The 25,654-nt window shown below is 47.7% G+C and overlaps 1 protein-coding gene across 5 annotated transcripts in view; it reads right to left on the reverse strand.

The window, feature by feature from the left end:
* PCYT1A (phosphate cytidylyltransferase 1A, choline) overlaps positions 1 to 24,292 on the reverse strand; it is a 33,092-nt gene extending 8,800 nt beyond the window's left edge. The window contains exons 1-6 of one of the 5 annotated variants that reach the window (XM_050964823.1): positions 16,083 to 16,150; positions 10,682 to 10,834; positions 6,391 to 6,490; positions 3,096 to 3,212; positions 1,295 to 1,446; positions 260 to 338 (exon numbers count right to left, since the gene is read on the reverse strand). In XM_050964823.1, coding sequence (XP_050820780.1) covers positions 260 to 338; positions 1,295 to 1,446; positions 3,096 to 3,212; positions 6,391 to 6,490; positions 10,682 to 10,798 — 565 coding nt within the window. In that variant the 5' untranslated portion in view covers positions 10,799 to 10,834; positions 16,083 to 16,150. Of the gene's footprint in view, positions 1 to 259; positions 339 to 1,294; positions 1,447 to 3,095; positions 3,213 to 6,390; positions 6,491 to 10,681; positions 10,835 to 14,632; positions 14,653 to 16,082; positions 16,152 to 24,212 lie in introns of those variants that run through there. The other 4 variants (XM_050964819.1, XM_050964818.1, XM_050964822.1 and 1 more) reach the window with 4 other exon arrangements.
* Positions 24,293 to 25,654: the final 1,362 nt, after the last annotated feature.

Genomic DNA, 25,654 nt, shown 5'->3' on the forward strand with positions numbered 1-25,654 from the left:
CCATGTGTCACAGGAAGAGCCCTGCCAATGTGGTGCAAGCCTAGTGTGGAAGAATCAAACTTTTAGGCACTCCGATCCCACAGCAAAGGGAGCAGTAAAAGAACCTGGACAGAAGTGAGATCAGTCTCCCTAGACACTCAATCCTTGCCAAGCTGGACAGTAACCATAACAACGTTTTTGCCATCACCCCTGCCTCAAGATCCACAAGCTAGTGCTAGATGGTAAAGGTTATAGGTCACCACCATGATTTATGCCTCACCTGCTTCTTTTATGTGTTTATAAACATCGTCACTCCCAGCAGAAGAATATGGGATGTCATCATGGGCAACAAAGTCAATCTGGGAATTGAAGAAAAGAGTTAGAATAAATCTTTCCTTGAAGCCACAGAAGGTACCTTTTTATCTAATGGCCAAGTAATGGTTAATTACTTACTGCTTAGCACCTGTGTACAGGTACAGGGCTAGCAAAGCAATGAGGAATGTCAATGGGCTTTGCTTTAGAAACAAGGTTAACTCTCCACAGCTGAGCCCTCCTGAGCAAACCCAGATACGCCTGTGAGTGCACGCCAAGGAGAAAGGCAACTGGAGTAAGAGGCAAATGGCAGTTTCAAGCTTCAAACAGTGTCATAAACCGAGCGAACTGTTGGCCCGTGAGCAGCAGCTTGTTGCCAGCAGAGGGCAATATCTGATGTCCTGAGGAAGGCTAGAAAGCTCCCTAGTGCATCTGGCCATAAATTCCTTCCTGACCCCTGCAGCAAATAAGCAAGTGTCCTGAAGCAGGAGATTTGATTCACCTTCTCTCAATCTACACAACCACAAGTGTTACTACTGGCTACTACAGCCCCTTTTTAAAGCCAACCATGGTATTTGCCTCTCTAAACTCCTGCTAGTGGAACTGCACCCATGGGCGTTACTTGTTTTGCATTTACCTGCCACTAACTTTGAGTGATGCCTTGTTCTCATATTAGGGAACAGAAAAAAGAAGGCCTCACTATGACTGACCCGCCATGGATCTGGCCTCCTCAGATTTTGACAGTACTGGCCACTACAGGCCCCTAACCTCCTTAGAAATAAACGTGGCCCGTTACACCAACTCACTGCACACACTAGGACGTGTAACACGAGGGCTGCTCTACCACAGGCCGTGCTGGCACGAATGACCAGAGGAAAATACAGCAGTTACTCGGAATCCTGTACTGCAGGTGTGCGGCAGGAGCATGGTAGTTACAAGCGCACATGCAGCACAATCGCCCGATTGTCTGAAAGCTTCTGGCAGCTCTACTGCTGTGTCTTACCTGGTGCTCTGCCAGGAACTCCGGGGTGAGGGTCCATGGTGCGTTCCTCACCACTTCATCCACGTAGCGGCAGTGCTGCACCGCGTCGTAACGCTCACTTTCGTTCATCACCGTGAAGCCCTTGAGGTTATGGGTCAGCTCATCGCTGCAGACTGCAGTCACGGGCACAGAGCAAAGGTGAGTTCTGTTAGTCTCCTGAATACCTCCCTGACCCCCTCCACTACCTGACTCCACCGTCTGCCCCGTGCAGCAAGAGAGAACTCTGTGCCAAGATCCTGGCAGATCTTCCAAGCTAAGCGGGCTCAGCAGTTACAGCTCAAGTGCCACAAGAGGTGTTCGCGATTCAGGAAGAGAACCCAGCGTTCAACTCCCAGTCTACAGCTCTAACCAGTAAGGCAAGGGTTCGCAAACTTAGAATCACAGAATCTCAGGGTTGGAAGGGACCTCAGGAGGTCATATAGTCCAACCCCTTGCTTCGTGACTCTCGTCTAACAACAAAAATTATTACATGACCCCAGGAGGGTGGATCAAAGCCTGAGCCTGCCCAAGCTCCGTTGCTCCAGGTGCGGGAGCCAAAGCTGAAGCCCAGGGGCTTCAACCACAAGTGGGGGGCCTGTAACCTGAGCCCCACCACCCAGGGCAGAAGCCCTGGGGCTTTGGCCCCAGGAAGTGGGCTCAGGCTTTGGCCCTGGGCCCCAGCAGGTCTCAGGCCAGTCCTGGAAACCCCATTAAAATGGCGTCCCGATCCACAGTCTGAGAACTGCGGCAGTAAAGCATAGGTGTGAAAGGCTTGGAGGTGGAGGGGGGAAAGAGAGCTCGCTATGGAGGCGAGGAAGCCTCTCAAATCAATTCCACTGATTTCCACACACGGTGAAGAACACAGCATTATGATGCGAAATTGGTCAGTTGACTGGCTGGTAACTCTTCGCCCCAGACCCTCAAGGGCTCTGGAACTCATGCTGCTTGGAGAAAAACGATGAATACAGAAAAGTCAGCTTTCCTTCAAAAGCTACCAGTGTTCTCTCTCTTTGGGCATCAGCACTGGGAGCACAGGGCAGCTCTATGGACCATCATTAGGTGGGGCACAGAAGCGCCTCACTAACACAGGGGATGACTTGGGTCCAGAACCCTGACATCTAGCAAAGAAACATCAGAACCAAACAGGTTCCCAAATTTAGAAACGAAGCCAAAACCCATCTGACCAAATCAGACTAGAACAGAATGGGTTCATAGCAAATCATCCAATTAGTCCAATTACCAGGTTGATTAAACCACGTGAAATAAAATCAACAATTTTTTATTAACTCTATGTAATAATTTGGGAACAGGCCAATCTCAACTGATATATTGCTGCTCCAGCCGAACAGCTGATATAGGGAGGGTGAAATCACTCCCAGCTTGAAGCTAACGTTGAGACTACACACACTGAGGAACATTTTCTTATTCTTCAACTGCTCCTGTTCTCCAAACAGTTGCTCAGAACGTCCCTTTACATTCTGGCAGCCTTTCTTGACACACAAATTTAGATCAAAGGTTAGACTAACTCGGTCAGAATAGAAAGTAGTTCCCACCTTTAAAAACATCAATTCTGGAGTTCCAATTTTATAGCCAGGCCCATTTGCACTGTATCCAATTCAGTACTGAAGAGGACGAGATTACAACGTGGCTGCCCTTTGAGCTGCCAGGCACAGCGTAAGACGCTGAGGTTGGGAGAGTGCAAAGGAAACTACGGGTTGCAATCCTACCTTTGGCAAGGTAAACTATTCCTGTAAGGCTGCCAAGTCAAGAGACCTCTCCTTACCTCCCACAATGAGATATGTGTTTGGGAAGAGGTTCTTTGCCTGCATCAAGGCCCGAGCATGTCCAGAGTGAAACAAGTCAAATATCCCATCAGCGTAAACCCTGACTGGTCGATCCACTGAGCACAAAAACAAACAGACGTTATTCATGGAGAGCCACTCCCGGGGAAAGCATTTGCTGGCTGCGCCTTACTGGGTGGGTCTGAAGACCTAGTGAGAGGAATTTGGTTGTACGTGTTGTTATAGAAACAATCGTCAGTATGTGGAGCTGTAGCCAGAAAAGGTTTGAGAAGGGAAATTGCTGGTTTGTTTCCGTTAGGAGTCAGTGCATGGGGGTGCCCACACTAAGCGTGGAATGACATTCACAGACAGACTTAAAACCTAAAGTGCCTTGCACGGTGTGCTCATGGGGCTAAGTGCAGCTGCCCTGCGAGAAGGTGCACACAGCAAAAAGGGAAACCTGGGGAAAATGCAAACATGGGACAGCCTAATTTTGGCAATTAACTGATCTTTGATTATTAGCAGGTAAATATGCCCAATGGTCTGTGATGGGATGTTAGATGGGATGGGATCTGAGTTGCTACAGAGAATTCTTTCCTGGGTGCTGGCTGGTGAGTCTTGCCCACATGCTCAGGGTTTAACTGATCGCCATATTTGGGGTCAGGAAGGAATTTTCCTCCAGGGCAGATTGGCTGAGGCCCTGGAGGTTTTTCGCCTTCCTCTGCAGCGTGGGGCATGGGTCAGTTGCTGGAGGATTCTCTGCACCTTGAAGTCTTTAAACCATGATTTGAGGACTTCAATAACTCAGACATAGGTTAGGGGTTTGTTACAGGAGTGGGTGGGTGAGATTCTGTAGCCTGCATTGTGCAGGAGGTCAGACTAGATCAGGGGTAGGCAACCTATGGCACGCGAGCTGATTTTCAGTGGCACTCACACTGCCCGGGTCCTGGCCACCCATCCAGGGGGCTCTGCATTTTAATTTAATTTTAAATGAAATTTCTTAAGAATTTTAAAAACCATATTTACTTCACATACAACAATAGTTTAGTTATATATTATAGACATATAGAAAGAGACCTTCTAAAAACGTTAAAATGTATGACGGGCATGCAAAACCCTAAATGAGAGTGAATAAATAAAGACTCGGCCCACCACTTCTGAAAGGTTGCCTACTCCTGGACTAGATGATCATAATGGTCCCTTCTGACCTTAAAGTCTATGAATCCAACAATGCCATCCTACAGGAATCAAAATGCATCATGTCAATGTTCTGCTCAGCAACCAACTACCAACGGGTGACTAGCCGAAGATATTTCATGGGTTTGTGTTACATTTGCCTAGCAGGCTCCTAGAGGAAATCCTGAGATCTGCCCAATTCCCCCCATACTCCATGGTGAACCTCACTACTATAGCTGCTGTTCTCCAATTCTGAAAGAATGGCCAATGAGAATTCCTGCTCAGCATGACTCCTAAATCAACCAGGCAGCGCTATCATTGAGCCAAGCTTTAGTTCCTGCTGCCAAGAAATGCAAAGCTGCACTGAAAATCCTCTTGAGGCAGCACAAACCAGTCCCGCTAGGTCTTGGGGCTGTCATAATTTCATGGAGAACCTAGTGCTGAATAAAGCTCTCCCCAGAGGCGGCCAGAAGGTTCAGCCCCATTCAGATTAATGGCTACTCCATCTCTTAGTAAAGAGCAGCTCATTTATTTCGATACTTGAGCTCACACATGCCTAACTTTTGCCCACTGTTTCACATTCAGCCTAAAGCATATTTCGGGAGCCCATCTACTACTAAAACCACAATACACTTCTTAACCTCCACTGTTCCGGGCCAACACAGGACTCTTGCTCACAGCTGTGGGACACATGACTCTCTGGGCCAATCTAAGCCAGACAGACAAGTCTGAGCCAGGGGGAGAGCACTTGGCAGATAGGAAGTGAGACTCCTTCATGCATAGGGGGCAGCATTTAAGCAGGTCTGAAGCTGAGGGTGGGAGAAGCAGATAAAGGGAGCAGCAGCAGGAGGGGACTAGGGGCCAGTGTGGGGGAAGAACATAGATGTAGAGTAATTGGGGACACTTATAGGGCATTGAAGGTGACACAGAGGCAGTCAAATTAAGGCAATAATATGAGTTTTGCTGGGAAGGGACAGATGTTAGATGATGCAGATGAGCTGTACAGCGAATGCTAAAAGACAGTAACAATTTATTACTTGCAGAGCCAATTTGATTGATCCAGAATGTGTTACATGGTTCCACAGAGAAACTGAAGAATCAGAGATTCAAGACCGCTAACCTCCATCTGTGGGCCAATACAGGCCTGGGCCCTTGCGTATGTATGTGAGAATGAGCATCTTGAACTTTTTCAAAGCATAGATCACAGACAACATGTTGGAAACCTGTGCACTAGTGTTTAGGCCAGTTTAGATTTGACTGTGCAAAGCCCGGGGGCTTCCAGAAATTCCCTTGGGAGACTGTTCAATAGGCCTTGACAGGTCACGAGATGAGTAAATCTCCTTTAATGACTTTACTGCTATTTACAGGAAAAGTGCAGTGCTTTCATTACAGCTACGAAGCTGGCACCACGAAGGGCTAGGTATGATCATGTACTTCGAACAGTCAGCATAGGAGCAGCAGAGGAATGCGGCCTCTAGCAGGGGTTACTAGCACTGCCATTCTCATGCTTCTGAACAAAACCTTGGCCAGTGAGTAATGTACCATTCTACTCAGAGAAGTGACTGTAGAAATCGGCGCCCTTCTATTCTGCGGGGCAGATCAGCTGAGCATACTGAAATTGGCTATTGAACGAATGCTGTTGCATCCTCCAGCGTGCAGGCGGGGTACCTCACAACGCTGACACCATTACGGGAATTTGTTTTGCTCACACATTTTATGCTTGGCACAAGACAAGTGATTTTTTTTTTTTTTAAAATGCCTTTTTTACTCGCCTAGCTGTTTTAAGTTCTCAGTTGCCGCAAAGAAGAGGGTTAGCACTGATATTGCTCTACAGCAACTCCGGAAGGTGGCTACAAGCAATGTTAGTATTGAGGAGAACGTAAGCTCTTTGGCAGGATGTGTATGTACGGCTCCCAGAACAGAGGCCCCAGTCTCCAGCACTCACGCAATACAAGTAATGATAGTCTTAGTCCCCAGGGTAGATACAACGCTCCTAAATAGCTAAGCAGGGCTCCTTCCAACCTGACACAAGGAAGGTTCTCTTTAATTGAGCCAGGAGAAGTCCTAAGACAGCGCACGTGCTTCGGTAACTGCCTTCTCATTTGGTTTTACAGTACTTACAGGGGGTGCCTCGGGTCGCCTCTTCCAACGTTAGTCTGATGTACGGCTTACTGTAGTCCACCTCAATTTCATCCGAAAATGGAGCTGGCTCCCTCAAGCCCTAAATAATCAGAGAGAAAAATAGCTTGCAAACCACCTAAGGTTCAGCATATTACACAGCACAGGCAGACAGGGATGGCAGGGGAATGATGATAGCCCAGGAATTCAATGGCAGAAACACAGGAGCCTTGTACAAAAAGGTGCTAATGAGATTTACCCATGGAGGTTAAGTCCGAACACCGTCCTGGGGGGTAATTATCCCTAGCTTACGGATGGAGAGAACTGAGGTGAGCTGAGGTTAATTTACATGCGGAATAAAGGGAAAGGCTCAGCAGAGCCAGGGCACAGACTCCCAGCTGGTGTGAATGGACTTCAGTGAAGCTATGACAGTTCACACCAGCTGAGGATCTGCCCCACGACTCCTTTACTCCCAAGTCCTCAGATCTAACCAAACTGCCTCAGCTGGATCATACCTTGAAACAAATCTCCCCATGCGTAGGCTCTAGTGTTGTAACGTACCAGTGGCTACAGGTATCAGAACACTGAAGCTATTACCACCTAAAGAGAAGCTGCTTATAGTTGGTCTGACTCTCCAGGGAAAGTGTTTATGAGCACCGATTTGTAAGCCCTAGGAGGTGGGAAACCAGTTACATTCTGGGGGAAGCACAGAAATCTGAAGGGACATTACAGGAACACCCCTCCCTCCCCTTTGAAACTACCTGCAAAAACACCACGTTGGTACAGTTCAGAGTGAGAATTAGGAGGCATAAGTCCAATTATAGCTACTGTGAGGCTGATCTCTTCTGGACCAGAACAAAGCATCTTACCCTCCAATAAGCAGTCAGTTCAGTTTCAGCTGAATGACTGTGACTGTTAACAGACTAACTTTCTCTTTTAGCAGGAAAGTGTGGCATGGCAGAAGACTGCCCTTCCCCAAGGCAGATGATTAGGACTCAGTCTCGCTGATCATTACATTAATGTCCTGACTTAAGCCAAACTACAGCTGCAAGAGACTCCTCAGCAATTTCCTCCTGCACACTGCGGTGAGCCCTGGCAGACCTTCTGCTATGCTGTGGTGAGCTAATGCCCTATCAACCTCGTTCCTAGCTCTAAATTTGTAGCCGAGGGCATGCATCTCCTCACTTCAGGGGTTCTTAATTAAACTCTTACATTTAATGAGGCCAAAATCCATTCCCCCATACAGCTTTCAATTTCCTACTTAACACTCAATCCCCCTTTGGTTTTTTTTAATACTTCCATGCTTGCCTCTGTTCTTACCGTGCCTTAGGTAACGGATCACACCAAACCCTCCTCTCTAGACAAAAAACAAACCAACTCCAGTCTTTCCACCACGTAACAGGGTCGGGGTATACACCCTGAAATACTGAATACAATACATGAGCAGAGCAGGGCTAAGTCAACCGGGCTTTTTATTACTGTCTGCTGGGGAAACTCTAGCACTGCAATCCTCCTAAATGAGCAATCAGCTCTTCAGTTATAAGTCTGTGCCAAGAGAGTGTAAAGTATCCGGGTGACATTTTTGCCCTTGCGGGAACAGGGAGCCCTGCTATAAACTCCTAGGAATAAAACCTTTCATGAAAGAAAAGAAGTGAACTCATCACGAGTCTGCACCTCAAAGAGACGGAGGAATTCTGAAGAGGGCTGGTTATATAGGCAGCATGAGGAAGCAGCAGAAGCACAGCTCGCTTTGGGCTATCTGTGATCAGAAGCCCTTGCAGGGCTCTGAGCGTAGCAAGGGGGTGGGGGTGCACATGTCCCCCCACATCCTTAGATGATATGTTACAAGGTCTGCTGGTTAAAGCACAGGCATGGAAGTCAAGGAGATCTGGGTTCTCATTGCCCAGCTCTGGCACAGCTGGTTTGGCAAGTCGCATCACCATTCTGTGCGAGTTTCCCCATCTGTAAAACACAAGACACTAATTCTTACCCAATTCAGGTTTGTAAAGCATTTGAGATCCTCTAACGGAAGGGAAAAGTGTTTGTCCATAAATTTGGGAAGGTAAAAGTGAAGCTGAAGTACAGTGCAGGGATTTTACGATTGACTTTGACCCCACAGTGATGGGGGAAATGGACGGCAGCCAGTGCTAAACAGAAAGATCAGGAAGGAACAACTCTAGAATGTGTGATACACACGAGCCCCATGGAGGGGGGAGGCAGAGAGCTGCCACACAAGGACAAATCTACAGTGTTACAGCAAGGCAGTACGAAGTCAAGGCAAGCTCTGGAAACAGGCAGGATTTGACAATGGTGATCCAATAAACCACCTTCAGTCTACTTGGGAGGTGGCAGGAGAAAGCAGATCAGGGTCTGGTACTAGCAGTGAGTGAAAACAATGGGCTTTGGGAGGGAGGGAAAGCAACCGAGTTATAGTTTCAGTAGTGTTAATGATTTAAAAATATAAGAAATCAGCCTGAGAGAGAGAGAGAGAGAGAGACAGACAGACACTCTTCGAGAGACACCATCAGCTTAAGGGAGTCCCCAGCATTTTAGTTTTGTAAAACAAGGCTGCACTGAGCCCAGTACAGACAAGAAATGTTCTCATGGATTGTTTGAAAAGTCTTCTGCAGTGCTGGAAACACAATACACCTTTCTCTGCTAAATGCACCAGAACCAGAAAGTGAAACCCATTAAACACACAATGAGATTAACCGGTCTACCGTCACCACAGAAGGCAAACCAGGGTGCATAAAAATAGATTTAAAAAAAAACAAAAAAAACCAAACAGATTTTATTCAGCGTAAATATTTTTTAAAAAAACCTATTTAAAATTAAATTTGAAATGACTTATATTAAAAGCCTGAACTTGCTATAAACATCATTTAATTTAAAATAAAAATATAATCATCAAGCAGTACGTATTTGCTGTGGAAGTTTTAAAGAAAGTCAAACCAGTGAACTGGTGGCAGTCACTGGCTAAGCACCAGGAACCAGAGTTTACTGAAGTGCTAAGAAGCTTTGACTGCAGCAGCCTCGTTTGCAGGTTCAGAGAGAATATTTTCTTCATTTCAGTTTATTCAACGACTTCAGCTCATAACTAGGTTCATGCGAAGTGAGAAACCAATTGGGAGCTGAAAGAGCAGGAAAGCTCGTTCTCCTTTTCCAATCTGTGAATAAAAATGGGAGGTTTGGGCAGATGAGAACTACTTGTTTTAAAACCCTGAAGAACATGGTGACCGGGAAAAAAAATCAGCTCAGCCAATGCTTCCTTGTTTAGTAAACCAGTTTAAATGTAAACCTTGTGTGGAATCAGCACATTTCATTTTATTTAACTAATTAAAAAATTGAAAATACTGGTTTTGTGCGTTTTTAACGCAATTCCAATCTCCATTCAAACGCAGCCTGACACAAATCACCACACACAAATCAACAACCTGGTAAACAACAATGCATCACTCACCATTTTTTAACATGATAAAAATGTAAATTTTAAGAAATTAAATAAGCATGTTAAGCTATATAATTGCTTAAATAAATGTGTATAGATACAGCATATCCTCAGGTTAGCAAAAGAGAGTACCAAATTTAGCATAAAGGCTACATCTAGCTGCAAATCAACATGTCTTAACAATTACCAACCAATAAGGATCAACCTCACTTTAGTAAAATAACTAAAGTTCAAATGCAAAACAAGATTCAAATGGATTATTTAAACCAAGGTTTCCTACTTGCTGATTTAAATCAATCTGCCTCAAGGCAAGATGTTAATTAACATTATTTTGGTTTTAATAATTTAGCCCCCAAACACTCATGCATGCGACTTTAAACCCACACGTAGTTCCATTGATTTCAGTGGCTTTATTCAGGTGCTTAACCACATGAGTAGCTGTAGGAACATGGCCATAAGTGGGTCTAAGGAACCAGTATCAATTTTGTTTAAAATCTCACCTACGTCACTAAAGAAATTCCATGTGAAAAGCTGATTTATTTTAAGTCTGTACACATCCACGCCCAGAGTAAACCACCATAATTACCACAAAGAAGCTTACCTCAGCTGGCTTTGGACTCAATTTTCTTTTATGCCTGTGTTGTAAGTATGTACATTAGCATGAGCAAGGGAAAATTTCAAACCAACTTTGCAAGAAGCAAACAGCACGAGCTGGGCTGCACTACTCCGCCTCTTTCCCTGGGCACAGAGGACATTTTACTTTGCCCTAATCAATGTTGCAACATCAGTATCATCAGCTGGTTTCCAAAAGTGAAATGTTTCTGATCAAAAGCCCTGCTTACTTACAAACGAGTGACGGGACATTTTCGGAGGGATTCCATCCAGCTCTGTTGCCCCATTGGGTCCTGACCCATCTTTTCCTTCTCTTCGGGAATTCAGCCTGGACGAGCTTGGTGGCTCCATCACAGGAGAGGTGCTTGGCAAGGTCTTTCCAGCAGACTATAAGAATGAAATAAAGAACAAGAAATAAAGGTATTTCACTCCAGAAGGGCTAAGAAACCAGCCAACAAGAGGCCCTGTGTATAAACGATCATCCCAAAAGCACCTGAACAGGAGGCCTAGCCAGCTGCACGTGGCATCAGGTGCCAAAACTTCTTGACAAACCGTGCTTGATGGGAACACTGAATAATTTCTCTCTGCAGAGCAGCTCCTAGTCATAGGAATGATGAGAGGGTAAAACTCAGCTGGCTGGAGAGAAACTCCCTCAGGCAGGAGTGATGATATCATTACCATGAAGCTAGTTATGCTATTTTAGTATCTGAGTGGCAGGCCAAAGATTAAAATATGCCCAGTGCACATGTCTGAAGGGTAACTGTGTACAATTTCCCAGCACTCATTTCAATGATAAACTGGATGCACAAAAAGAACCCCCACACAACAAGACATCTGATGGGTAAAGCTGGATTTCCTTTGGGGGGGCGGAGAACTTTGCCCCTGAACTAAATCATGACTAAGCTGTTTGCAGCGAGCTGTCAGCTGTTAACTTCCCATAAGCCAGGAATGCACGGAAGCCCCACATTGCTTGCTGGTGAAGTGGAACTAGGGCGTTTACATGAACGGGTAACACTGGAAAATCTCAGCTCCAACTGCCACAAGATTTAAAAGCAGACGCTGGATTTGCAAATTTGTGGCTAAAGACTGAGTTAAAGTTTTTCCTTTACTAAATCAGCTATATGCAGACCCCAGCATGGTCATCTGCATTTCTGTATCGCCTCTCGTCAGAGAAGACTGGCATATCCGGGAAATATGGTTCACACTCAAGTCTAGAAACCCTAGTAATAAATGCTCTGTGGATTTAGGACTCTCCCTCCCTCACACACAGTGAGTTCCTGGAACTCTTTGTAGGGAGTGTCTGGATTGATGATGAACCTACTGCAGGAAGAGAGCAGGCTACACCATGACTTGAACGCTACCCCGTCCCTCCATGAAACATGTGATTATATATTATCAATTGCTGCAAAGTATCACTGCTCAGAGACACCTACTGGATGACTTAACATAAAGTGGCGTTGGATGAAGCTCCATCAGCCAGATCCTACAAGAGCTTTTTGAAAGGGGGGGCTTTTAAAGGGACAACTATTGGTGGGGACTTCATCAGGAGCACAGATGACGCTGTTTGGGAAAGTTCCAGAGTAATGAGTCAAGCAAAGACAAAAGACTACTTAGGACATGCAGACTAGTGCTGTACTTTATAACATTCCCAATTTAGATTCAACATGGCCTCACGCAATGTTATGTCAGCAAAAATGGCCAATGTGGTTTTGGGTAGGGCTGACTGGAGGGCAACGATTCTGGTTTGTGGCAACATAGAGATGGTTTTTTCATTCCATGCTGGAACAAAACTATAAACCTTCTCACCATTTTGGGGAAAGCGTGAGAGTGACAATGTGCCAGCCAGGCAGTTAGGCCACTGGTGTGGAAGTGGGACACGCAGGTTCGTGTCCTGGGTCTGCCTGACTGAGAGTGCTCTGGGATGAAAAAACTCCTGCTCTGAATCAGGTTTCTCACACCCCGCGTCAGTGCCCAAACCATCCGATTACAGCGTGACACAGTCTTAGTGTCAGTCTCCGTCCTTCCAGAACCAAAAATCTTTTAGACAAAGTCTGCATCAGAAATGTTCTGCCCAGCTCTAGTCTTGGACTGAACGCGTAACAGCATGTAGCTCAACAGAGAGACTAAACGCTCCCTCAGGATTGTATCTGGACCACTATGTTCAGCTCTAGACAGATCGATCTCAGAAAGGGAATTCAGAGAAGAGAACCTGAGATCTCAGGGGACTGGAGGAATAAAATGATGACTAACAGGGAACAAAGCCGCCTGCAAGTACAGGAGGGAGAGTAAATACCAAGCAGGGACAGAAATCATTTTGAGCAGTGCAAGGGGGCAAAGAGCAATGGAATCAAACTGAGGGGAAATCTAAGCAGAATGTCAGGGGTGAAATTCATAATGCTGAGATTATTAGATTGTGGGACAGTCCCTAGGAAGCGATGGAAGCCCTGGCACCTGGGACTGGATGAGGCACTTGGTAGTGTGCTGTAAGGATCAGTCCTGTGCCAAGAGGAAGATGGATCAGATAAGCTAATATCTCTACTCTAGCGTTCATTCCATTTTAACATTCATCTGACAATGCTTAGGAGTGATTTTTGGAGAGCGTCCCATTATTGGAGTGGATATTATTTTATAGCACCCACAAGTGCAGTAGGGTGCTACAGAAGATGTACCAAGACAGCCCCAGCCTCGAAGAGTTTAAAGCCCAAGCCCTGATTCTGCATGCACTTAACTTGAAGTGATTAGGGCACTTCAGGATGCTATAAACACAATATCCCACCTACAGTCACTGTGAACCACAGGCGGTGCACATTGCCAGCTACGTATGCCCTTCATATCAGATACTCACTTCACTGGTTCAGCAACCAGTGCCCAGTTCATGAAAAACAAAGCGACCTGGGTCAGTTTTTCAAATAACTTGAATATTCATTAACATGATTGGAGAACTGACATCATACTTTCTTTTATGGCTTTGGGCAGAACAATCTGACACTGCGTTTAATCATCCCATTCTCTGGCCTGTCATTTTCTTCATCTCCATCAACCCCAGCAGCTGATACAATAGTCCCTACTGAATACAACATTAAAAGTCCACTGAATTGGCTGGTGCTGCTTTAAGCTCACAAACCTCAGGTTGTATCTAACCATAGGTGTTATTAACCCACTCAGTTTCTGAACAGAATGTGCTCTGCTTAACACCGCAGCCTGCCTAAGAGTGATCTCAGAATGACTCAGATTTCCATTCACTGTATTTAAACCAGTGCGTGTATGAGTGCACATGCGCTCCTTGCTGTGATACTGCCAGCGTGGTGCTGCCCGATGTAAAGGCTACCACAAGTCAAAGAACTGTAGTTCCTCCAATGGGCAATGCTATTTTATTTATTTCTGCATATGGAATGAGGGACTGCCTGCGTTCAGGGCTAAACCTATCTAGCCATCTCCCACGTCTGTCAGCGCCTCTTCACCACTCACTCTCCCTTTCGTGTTTCCTCCTCACTTACACTCATCCCCGTGCCCACCTGGCTCCTCTCTTCCGGTGCACATCCTTCTCCTCTCTTCCACTTTGGCTAAGGGAGCTCGGTGGAGAGTAGCACCCCGGGTGATGGGGTGGGTCAGCAGGGGAAATGGCCACACATCCACATCGCTTAGGGAAAAACCTGCTTTAGGGTATGCCTACACTACAATTAAAAACCTGCGGCTGGCCTGGGCCAGCTGACTCATGCTCGGGCTAAGGGCACGTTTAATTGTGGTGTAAATATTCTAGATTGGGCTGGAGCCTCAGCGCTAGGACCCTGCAAGCTGGGAGGGTCCTAGAGCTCAGGCTGCCTGAGCCCAAATGGCTACACTGTAATTAAACAGCTCCTTAGTCTGAGTCAGCTGGCATGGGACAGCTGCGGGGTTTTAACTGAAGTGCAGACGTAGCCTAAGGCCATGTCTATATAAGTTTTGTCGACCTACGTGGAAGCGTAGGTATGGCCTCAGACAACGATCCAGGTATGCACTAGCTGCACCAGTGCCAAGCACCAGATCCAACTCTCACTGGAAATCAGAGGGAGCCTTTCCAGTCACCTTCAGAAGAGCTGAACTGGACACTCAGAGAGCAAGCACAATTCCCGCAGACACAAACATGGATGCAGCTATTTGACAAAGCAAATTTTGCAATATTCCAGGCATCAGAACTCCACTTGCCTGTAGTGGGTGAGAAGCTTCCCCAGGGAGTGAGAGCTTTTAGCAACTAATTTTGGCAGAATTTAAGCTTCCATTGAAAAAAAGGTTCTTGCTCTTCTGGCTGCAAAGAAAGCCATCCAAACGTGAACAAATTATTATTAATATCATCGTAGCGCATAGGAGACCCTGTCATGGATCAGGACCAGTGGATGCTGTGTAATCTCTGATCCTGAAGGACACCCATCTGTAGGGTTGAGAAAAGCATTTTGTTAACTTCACCTCACAGCTAGCCTTGGGCAGTGTTACAGCAGTTTAGTTTCCGTAATGAAGATCTGCCCCCGCTCAGCAGCTAGGGAAGAAACGCCTTTCATCCAGCAGCTAGAATGAGGTGGGAATGTCAGATGGTGAGACACTGGCCAGAGGCTGATGATGTTCCCCTACTGGGATTTAGAGACAGCAGCACCCACAGAAGTCCTGGCAGCCTCCCTCTCTCCAACAGCAAGGTTTGCAGCAGGGTCCTGCTGGGTCTCTCCTCCCCAAACTTTCATCTGTACCTCTGGCTAGCAGGTTTATGGTGAATCTCCAAGCTCTGCATTAGCGTTCTTAAGAACTGGGAAGATCTTGCACTAAGAGTCACTATGAGGCAGTTACTAATCTTACAGCATTTATTTAGGACTAAAATAACACCATGATTCCTCAGTTAATGCTGACTGGATCCAACGTCTGTATCACAGCTTAGCACACACTCTCTCTTGTTATTCTTGGAATGCTTCAATGTTCTACAATTAATTACACTCATGGTGGATAGGGGCTTTCCTTTCAAAGCTTCATTTTAAATTCTTCTTGGATCAGTTCTGGTATGATGAAAAGGAAAAGCCTTTTGCAAAGTTTTAATACTCTTCTGTTTTACAAGCAAATTTCTGGTTTAAAAAACCCTCACTGCATCATTTGCTCCACATTAGGCAAGAGAACTGGCTCATTAGGAGGGAGGTTAGAAACCACTCTACGGCCTGGTCTACACTATGCGGTTAGGTCGAATTTAGCTGCGTCAGGTGGATTTAAAAATGAACGCATCCACAGAACCAACTCTGTTCTGTTGACCTAAAGGGCTTTTAAAAATGACTTCTGTACTCCTCCCCTGCGATGGGAGTAGCGCTAAAATCGACTTTGCCGGGTTGAATTTGGGGTAGTGAGGATGCAAATTGACAGTATTGGCCTCCAAGAGCTATCCCAGAGTGCTCCATTGTGACCGCTTTGGGGAGCACTTTGAATTCTGATGCACTAACCAAGTACACAGGAAAAGCTCTGGGAACTTTTGAATTTCATTTCCTGTTTGGTCAGCGTGGCAAACTCAGTAGCACAGGTGACCATACAGTTCCCCCAGAATTGTAGAGTGTAGAATGTTGCTACGCTCCCCTTATCATCTCTGTCCCTGAGGTTATTGCAGATTAGAAGGTGAAAAAAAACACACCCCAAAAGAAATACTCGCGATGACATGTTTTCCGAGCTCATGCAGTCCTCCCACATTGATGGGGGGTGCCCTCCGGGCACTCAGCCACTCCACTGCAGAGGATGGCCAAGCAACAGAAGGCTGTCATTCAAACAATTTGATTTTAGTGTGGCTACAATAAGCAATGTGGCCTTGTCCTTCCCTCCTCCCCCACCCCACCTGGGCTACATTGTCCGTTATCTAATTTTTTTTAATTAAGAAAGAAAACACATGGTTTCAAAATAATAGTTACTATACTTCAAAGGGGGGGGGGGGGGGGCGGTTGGCTTACAGGGAATTAAAAACAACAAAGGGGGTGGGTTTGCATCAAGGAGAAACACACAGAATTGTCACACGGAAACCTGGCCAGTCATGAAACTGATTTTCCAAGCCTCTCTGATGCACAGTGCTGTACCCAAAACCACCCACAACATTTTTTGTCCTATCAGGCATTGGGAGCTTAACCCAGAATTCCAATGGGTGGCAGAGACTGTGGGAACTGTGGGATAGTTACCCACAGTGCACTGCTCCGTAAGTCAATGCTAGGCATGGTAGTGAGGACACACTCCGCCGACTTCATGCGCTTAGTGTGGACATACGCAATCGACTGTATAAAATCGATTTCTAAAAATCAACTTCTACAAAATTGACCTAATTTCGCAGTGTAGACATATCGCAATACAGCAAGCCCCGCAGGACAAGCAATCTTGTCCGCTGGGCTAGCAGCATGTTCAGCTTCAGATTGAGGGCATGTGACAATCTTGCATTGCTTTTCAACAAGCTTTCCCCTGGCAGAATAGTTTGATGAAATCTATAAGAAGTTGAATATCTGATGGCAGGACTATTCAGCCCCGCTGTACAATGAAAGCACAGCATCCTGCGTCTTGAACGGTGCAAGATAAGGGGGAAAAAAGGGAATCCTCTTTAAATTACTGAAAATACCCTTCAAGGATGCCCAAGTCCATTACTGATACAAATTCTACAGAACTCAAGTCACCCACCACAGAAAACACAGCCACCTCTGGGGTGAAAAAGTGGTAGGCATTTCACAGTACACAGAAACACTACACAAACATTTGAGGATGGGAGTGAAGAATAAGGTAGACAACTGAGATTATGGGACACAACTAGCTGAGTTGGAATTTGGCCAGGACATGAGAATTAACACCTCCATGTGGAATCTTTAGTAACCATGAGTGGCGATTCTTGTTGCTAAATTGAGGGCTGATCTCAATGGAGAGATGTATATTCCTTGATGAGGGTTTCAATGTTTTGTTAGCCAGGTGTTGTAGTACTGCTGAGAAGACCCTATAATTTGAATATATATCATCGAAACACAGCAATGGAATGAGGAACTGGCCAAACTGCATTCCACCGGAAGAAGAGTTTCATTAAGAGAAAAAATTTGTTTGCTGATGAACAGGGGAGGGGCAGAGAACTGCTTCATCAGGAGGCCTGTACAAAGCAAGAGGCTCAAGTGAGAATACCTTCAGTTAATGCCACTCTGAAACTGTCCTCCAGCCCTGGTCTGAAGTCACCATGACTTCACTGAGACAGGTACCAAAGGAATTGAATGTCAGAACCTCAAGGCTTCCCTGCATAACACAGTCGGCTTTCTTTCTTCTGTGCCATCTCTCTAAACCTTGGAGGCGTTAGCACAGTCAGATAGATGCCAGCAGTCATGTGCTGCCCTGCTTACAAGATTATTCCAGTATACTGCAATGTCTCCTCTGCTGACTCATACGCAGACGACTACTACTAGGTTTGCACTCGACCAGCCACCCATTAGGGAGATTGACCCTGACAGAGAGAACATGTAGTGAGAGCTACAGACAAGTCCTGTCACCAAGGACATTAAAAGCTAGACTGGGCAAATTACTAGAAACACTGAGCACTGCTGGGGTAGGATGAAGGTGGAACAGACATTATTCTAGAGTGAATGTTTCTTCCACCTTCATTATCTGTGACAGAATGTGTATACGGATTACATCAGCATATTAACTGATGTATTGGTTGTACAGCAGAAGCAACCAGAGGAGTTTGTGGGGGTTCTCTTGACTCTCTTGGTTGGGAGCTTTGATGACTATTTAGATTCCCCATGATTTTTACATGACCAAACAGCAGCAGTGATCCAGACTGCTTTTTGCATCTGCAACCTCCTGACCCATCTTGTCTCTCAGATGTGGATCTTCAAACCATAATCAGGGCATTTGGCCTTGTCTACACATAAAAGGTTTGCTGGTGTAGGTGTACCAGCAAACCCACTTTAATCGAAACAGTTTATTCAGAAAAAAAATCCTTTTGCTAGTATAACATATACAGTTTATTTCACTCAGGGAACTGATAACAGCAAAAGGACTTTTTTACATAAGAGCGGTCATATTGGGTCAGACCAAACGTCCATCTAGCCCAGTATGCTGTCTGCCAACAGTGACCAATGCCAGGTGCCCCAGAGGGAATGAACAGAACAGGGAATCACGTGATCCATCCCCTGTTGCCCATTCCCAGCTTCTGGCAAACAGAGGCTAGGATCATCATCCCTGCCCATTCTGGCTAATAGCCATTGATGGACCTATCCTCCATGAATTTATCTAGTTCTTTTTGAACCCTGTTATAGTCTTGGCCTTCACAACATCCTCTGACAAGAAGTTCCGCAGGTTGACTGTGCGTTGTATGAAAAAAATACTTCCTTTTGTTTGTTTTAAATCTGCTGCCTATTAATTTCATTGGGTGAACCCTAGTTCTTGTGTTATGAGGAGTAAACAACACTTCCTTATTCACTTTCTCCACACCAGTCATGATTTTATAGACCTCTATCACATCCCCCCTTTAGTCATCTCTTTTCCAAGCTAAAAAGTTGCAGTCTTATTAATCTCTTCTTGTATGGCAGCCATTACCATGTGGTCCAGCTATATTCACCTCTTGGACCTGATCCTGTGCTCCACTTAGTACTAAATCAAGAATTGCCTCTCCTCTTGTGGGTTCCAGAACTAGCTGCTCCAAGAAGCAGTTATTTAAGGTGCATCCGTTCCTGAGGTGACATGTACTCAGGCAATATGGGGATAGTTGAAATCCCCCATTATTATTGCATTTTTTATTTTAATAGCCTCTCTAAGCTCCCTGATCATTTCACAGTTACTATCATCATCCTGGTCAGGTGGTCTGTAATATATCCCTACGGCTATATTCTTATTATTCATGCATGAAATCACTATCTGAGATTTTATAGTACAGTTTGGTCCCCATTCCACCAAGTATCTGTGATGTCTATTATATCAATATCCTCATTTAATACAAGGCATTCTAGTTCGATCATCTTATTATTAAGACTTCTAGCATTGGTATATAAACTCTTCCAAAACTTTTCACTTTTTAGCTGCCTGCCATTACATGATGTCATTGAACAGGACTTTTTTTCTTTTGACTGTTTCTTGAAGTATTCTTACCAGAATACTTTTTGCTTCTCCTTTAGGGCTTTGGCCAGCATAGCTACATTGGCATAAAGTCAGACCTTTGTCTGACATAGCTATGCTGCCAAAAATTAAGCACAGATCAGGGCCTATGTCACGTCTAGATTGGACGGCAATGTGCTCTAGCCGGGGCTACACCTTCACTCCATTTGGAAGACAAAAGCTAGTGCAGGACATGATGATTTTGGCCTTGTCTATCTTAAAAAGTTTTGCTGCTTTAGCTATTCTGGTGTAGTTAAAGCAGCAAGCTACAATACTGCAAATTCAGTTATGCTGGTATGAAAGAGCTTATACCAGGTCCAGCTTTGCAGAGCAACAAGCCATACCGGCCTTATACTAGTGTCTTATACCAGTGTAACAGCTTCTACACTGAGGGCTTGTCTACATCAGAAAGTTGCAGCGCTGGTGAGGGAGTTACAGCGCTGCAACTTAGGAGGTGTACACATCTGCAGGGCACCACCAGCGCTGCAACTCCCTGTTTGCAGCGCTGGCTGTACTCCCGTTTTGTCTCGGGTGTAGAGGATCCAGCGCTGGTGATCCAGCGCTGGTAATCAAGTATAGTCACTTACCAGCGCTTTTCTTGACCTCCGTGGAATAAGCAGGTATCCCAGCATACCTGAGGAAGCCTCTGGTAATCAAGCTGGTCTCCTTCCCCGGCTTGCTCTCGCGTTCCCTGAACCCCGAGCAAGCAGGTCTCCTTCCCTGAGGTTTGCTGGGTGGTTCCGGGAAGGCGAGAGCAAACCGGGGAAGGAGACCAGCTTCGCCGCGGTTTGCTCTCGCGTTCCGCGAACCACCCTGCAAACCGCAGGGAAGGAGACCTGCTTGCTCGGGGGTTCGGGGAACGCGAGAGCAAACCGGGGAAGGAGACCAGCTTCGCCGCGGTTTGCTCTCGCGTTCCGAGAACCACCCTGCAAACCGCAGGGAAGGAGACCTGCTTGTTCGGGGAACGCGAGAGCAAACCGCGGCGACGCTGGTCTCCTTCCCCGGTTTGCTCTCGCGTTCGCCGAACCCCCGAGCAAGCAGGTCTCCTTCCCTGCGGTTTGCAGGGTGGTTCGCGGAACGCGAGAGCAAACCGGGGAAGGAGACCAGCTTCGCCGCGGTTTGCTCTCGCGTTCCCCCGAACAAGCAGGTCTCCTTCCCTGCGGTTTGCAGGGTGGTTCGCGGAACGCGAGAGCAAACCGCGGCGAAGCTGGTCTCCTTCCCCGGTTTGCTCTCGCCTTCCCCAAAACCCCTTGAAGCCGCCCAACAGCGCTGCAGTGTGGCCACATCTAACACCACTTTGCAGCGCTGGTTGCTGTAAGTGTGGCCACTCTGCAGCGCTGGCCCTATACAGCTGTACTAATACAGCTGTAACAACCAGCGCTGCAAAATTTTAGATGTAGACATGGCCTCAGGCTTTTACCAGCATAACAATGTCAGTTAAAAAAAAAAAAATCACATCCCTTAACTACCATAGTTATGCTGGTTAAACTTTTTAAGGCTAAAGCAGGCCTTGTTTGTTAAAATTACCCCAGCACTCTGAGATCTGTGGAGTTCAGTGTGTTGGTATTACCTACAAAGCCCTAAATGGTCTGAGACTGTCCTATCAGAGTCTCCCCTTTACCCCCCGAAAAGAACACCACATCTGAAATCAGCAAAGGCACCTCAGCGAGAGCTTTTTTGGTATTTAAGAGAGCTGTGGGTAGGGCACTCTCCATAAAGGACTTTTATCTTTGAAATTCACACCCCTCCTTAGTTCAAAATAACCCAAATGTGGTGTTGATGGGCCATACGTGCCACACAGCCCATCTGCTGAAGCAGGAAAAAGGAAAGGAGAGAGGTGATAGGGGTAGGTTGTATAGGGCAGCAGTTCTCAAACTGTGAGTCAGGACCTCAAAGTGGGCCGTGACCTGATTTTAATGGGGTTGCCAGGGCCAGCATTAGACTTGCTGGAACAACTGAAGCCCAAGCTCCACCCGCACCCGAGCAGTGGGGCTTAGGCTGCAGCCTCCTCTCCCCCGACCTGAGGCAGTGTGGCTTGAGCTGTGGCCCTCTTTCCCCCCCCCAACCCCGGGGGGGCAGGGCTCTGACTGACACCCCTGGGGTCATGTAGTAACTTCATTGTCAGAAGGGGGGGGGTCGCAGTGCAGTGAAGTTTGGGAACCCCTGAAATAGGGAGTAGGAGGGGAGATTTTGATTTCTTACCTCTGTTTGCTGACTGGCACTTCATAGGAGGGATAGGGAGGTGTGCTGTGGTTTTGGTTTGGTAATGGATTTTGGATTGTTTTTCTAAACTGATAAAAACCCCTGGCCTCTCAGGGCTCTGTTATTACTCTTATTTTAGTACATTTAAATCTAAACAAGTAGGTGGTTAGCTCTAGTGGTTTGCAAAATATTACACCTTCAAACTGTCACTGCCTCGTCATGCTATAATAATTTCTTGGCCACAGTCCAGCACTGAGAATAATAAATTCCAGACACCAGATCAATGTATCAGAGGGGTAGTCGTGTTAGTCTGGATCTGTAAAAGCAGCAAAGAATCCTGTGGCACCTTATAGACTAACAGACGTTTTGGAGCATGAGCTTTCGTGGGTGAATACCCACTTCGTCAGATGCATGTAGTGGAAATTTCCAGGGGCATGTATATATATGCAGCTAAGCTAGAGATAATGAGGTTAGTTCAATCAGGGAGGATAAGGCTCATGCTCCAAAACGTCTGTTAGTCTATAAGGTGCCACAGGATTCTTTGCTGCTTTTACAGATCAATGTAGTTTTAAATCCACACATTCAACAACTCTGACATACCGCACACATCTGCTGGTGTGGAGACCAGACTTTTTTGGTCTGGATTTGAGACATAAACATGGTGCCCACATTAGCACAGAAGTCAAAAAAATAACTGTCCCTATCACACAACTAGATAAAAACTCATCTGCGTACTCTGCTTCAAATCAATCAACCCTAATCTCTGACTGTCACCAGCCACAGGGAAGTGGAGCACATATGGGTGGGAGGCAGAGGGGAGGGTGTGGACTCTGCTTCTGTCATTACTATCAGAGATAAGGAAACTGAACAAAAGGAAGGACATGCAAAAGCAAATACTGTCATGGGGCACCCTTAGCAGACCTGTCTGGACACAAGACTGGGCACGGATGAACAAGGCGGGGAGGAAGCCATGTTAGTTCATGCTCCTCTCCTGGATAATCTAAAGCAGGGGTTCTCAAACTGGGAGCCATGAGGTTATTACATGGGGGGGTCATGTGCTGCCATCCTCCACCCCAAATCCCGCTTTGCCTCCAGCATTTCTAAAGGTGTTAAATATATAAAAAAGTGTTCTTAATTTATAAGGGCGGGTCGCATTCAGAGGCTTGCTATGTGAAAAGGGTCACCAGTAAAAAAGTTTGAGAGCCACTGATCTAAGGGAGGAAGCCAAATCTCATTATATCACCCATTACACCCCACACATTCCCAACCAGTGCCCCCCCGCAAGCCAAGTATCCCCCCCCAGCCATCCAAGCCAGGGTCCCTCAATGCCTCCAAAGCCAAGTACCCCCATGCTCCCCATCCAATAGCTCCCTCCCCCTGAACTAAATGCCTCCTGTACTTACCCAAGACAGTGTCCCCTCAACATCCCCAAGCCTGGTACCCCCAGGTCCCCAGAACTGATTGCTCCCTGTACCCCATAGCCAGTACCCCCATGCTCTCCAGCCAATAGCCCCCTCCAAGACCTACATGCCTCCTTTGCTTACCCAAACCGGTGTCCCCTTAACCCCCCCACCCAGTGCCCCCATAACTAATTGACACCTGTACCTACCTATCCTTCCCCAGAGTGCCCTCAGCCACAGCCCTTAAAGAGCCTACTACTCCCCCATCCACGGCAGTGTCTCCTTAACCCTCACAGCCGGGTACCCCCCATGGTCCCCAGCCAATAGGCCCCCAGAGCCGAATGCCCCCCACACCCACTCAAACCAGTGTCCCTTTAACCCCCACAGCCAAGTGCCTCCCAGCCAATGCCCCCCTGAACAGGGTACCCCAGCCAGTGCCCCCTCTCAACCGAGTACCCCCCCAAATCAGTCCCCTGAGCCAGCAGCCCCCAAGTAGGGCATCCCTCCTGGCCGGTGTGGCCCCCAAAACCGGGTACCCCCAGCCAGTGTGCCCCCCAGCACTCCCTGAAGAGGGTGCCCCCCAGCCAGTGTGCCCCCAGCCGAGTGTCATCCCCCAGCAGCCCCCGAAGAGAGCGCCCCCCCATCAGTGTGCCTCCCGAAACCGGGCACCCCGCAGCCGAGTGCCCCCCGAAAGCGGCCCCCCCCAGCCAGCACACCCCAGACGGCGCCCCCCCAGCCGAGTGTCCCCCCCGGCCCGGCCCCCCCCCAGCCAGGACACCCCAGGCGGCGCCCCCCCAGCCGAGTGTCCCCCCCGGCCCGGCCAGGACACCCCAGGCGGCGCCCCCCCAGCCGAGTGTCCCCCCCCGGCCCGGCGCCCCCAGCCAGGACACCCCAGGCGGCGCCCCCCCAGCCGAGTGTCCCCCCCGGCCCGGGCCCCCCGGCCAGGACACCCCAGGCGGCGCCCCCCCCCCAGCCGAGTGTCCCCCCCGGCCCGGCCAGGACACCCCAGGCGGCGCCCCCCCGGCCCGTGCCCCCGGGAACGGGCCCCCCGCTCTGACCTGCCGGCCGCTCCCGGCTCCCTCGCACGCCAGCGGGGCGGCAGCCCAGGACGCTGCGTGTCGGGTCGGGCCGGGCCGGGCCGGACCGCACGGGAAGGGACCAGCCGCGCGCAGCGGCTCCAGCGGGGCCCCCGGGAAACCGCAGCCGGCAGCAGCGTTCCGGCCAAGCCTCGGGCCGGCCCCGGCGGGCTGGGCTTGTTATTGTAGGGTCGCCGGGCTGGTTGTCGCAGGGCTGCAGGCGGAGGGGTTTCTTGTTTCTGCAGGGTCACTGGCTGCCCCGGGTTAGTGCACCGCGCTTGTTATTGTAGGGTCGCCAGCGGACCCCGGCCCTGACCTGCCAAGTTGTGGTAGCGTTACCAGTGGGCCCCGCATTTGGTGTTGTCGGGGTCACTGCACACCCAGGTAGGGTGACCAGATAGCAAGTATGAAAAAATCAGGACACGGGGTGGGGGGCAATAGATACCTATGTAAGAAAAAGCCCCCAAATCAGGACTGTCCCTGTAAAATTGGGACATCTGGTCACCTTCAACCCAGAGCCACCTGAGCTAGGTTTGCTATAGGAGGATCGCTTATGGGCCACAGGCCGTGTGCACTAGGTTTGTTATTGTAGGGTTGCTGATGGCTTCCATGTTTATTATTGCTCGGATTCTAAGGGGCCCAGTTTTCCAAAAGGGTTGCTGGTGGGCTCTGGGTTCTGCAGACTAGATTTGTTATCCTAGGGTTGCTAGTAGTCCAGTCCCCCCCGCCCCACATTTTAGGGTCACTCATTAATTCTCAGACTGTGCAGGACACAGATGAAAGTGGAGGGTCACACTCATGACCGCAAGATGCCCAGGCTGAGTCTGTTATGTCAGAGTTATTCCTAAGCAGTGGATCGCGTGCATCATAAGAACGGCCATACTGCTTCAGATCAGTGGTCCATCTAGCTCAGTATCCTGTCTTCTGACAGTGCCTGGGGCCAGATGCTTCAGAGAAAATGGACAGAAAAGGGCAATTATCTAGTGATCCATTCCCCGTCATCCAGTCCCAACTTCTGGCAGTCAGGGGTTTAGGAATATCTAAGGGTTTAGGGGTTGCATTCCTGACTATCTTGACTAATAGCCATTGGCAGACCTATCCTCCATGAACTTATCTAATTCGTTTTTGAACCCAGTTATACTTTTGTCCTTCACAACATCCCTTGGCAACGAGTTCCACAGGTTGACCATGTTTGACCTGTGAGTGCTGAGCCACCTGCTAGGTTTGTTTGCCAACCTGGGTTCCTCATGAGGTGCGTTATTTGCATACTTAATATCAGCCCAGGGCTGCATGGACAAGAGTGTCTTTCAAGCTATGCACCCACTGCAACATAAACACAACTCCAGCATTTTAATCAGTGTCCGAATCTTAGCAATTGTAGCATATCACACATAGAAAAGGTGTGGCACGTATCAGTTACTCAC

This window comes from Gopherus flavomarginatus, chromosome 8 (genome assembly GCF_025201925.1).
Source record: "Gopherus flavomarginatus isolate rGopFla2 chromosome 8, rGopFla2.mat.asm, whole genome shotgun sequence".
NCBI classification, from domain to species: domain Eukaryota; kingdom Metazoa; phylum Chordata; order Testudines; family Testudinidae; genus Gopherus; species Gopherus flavomarginatus.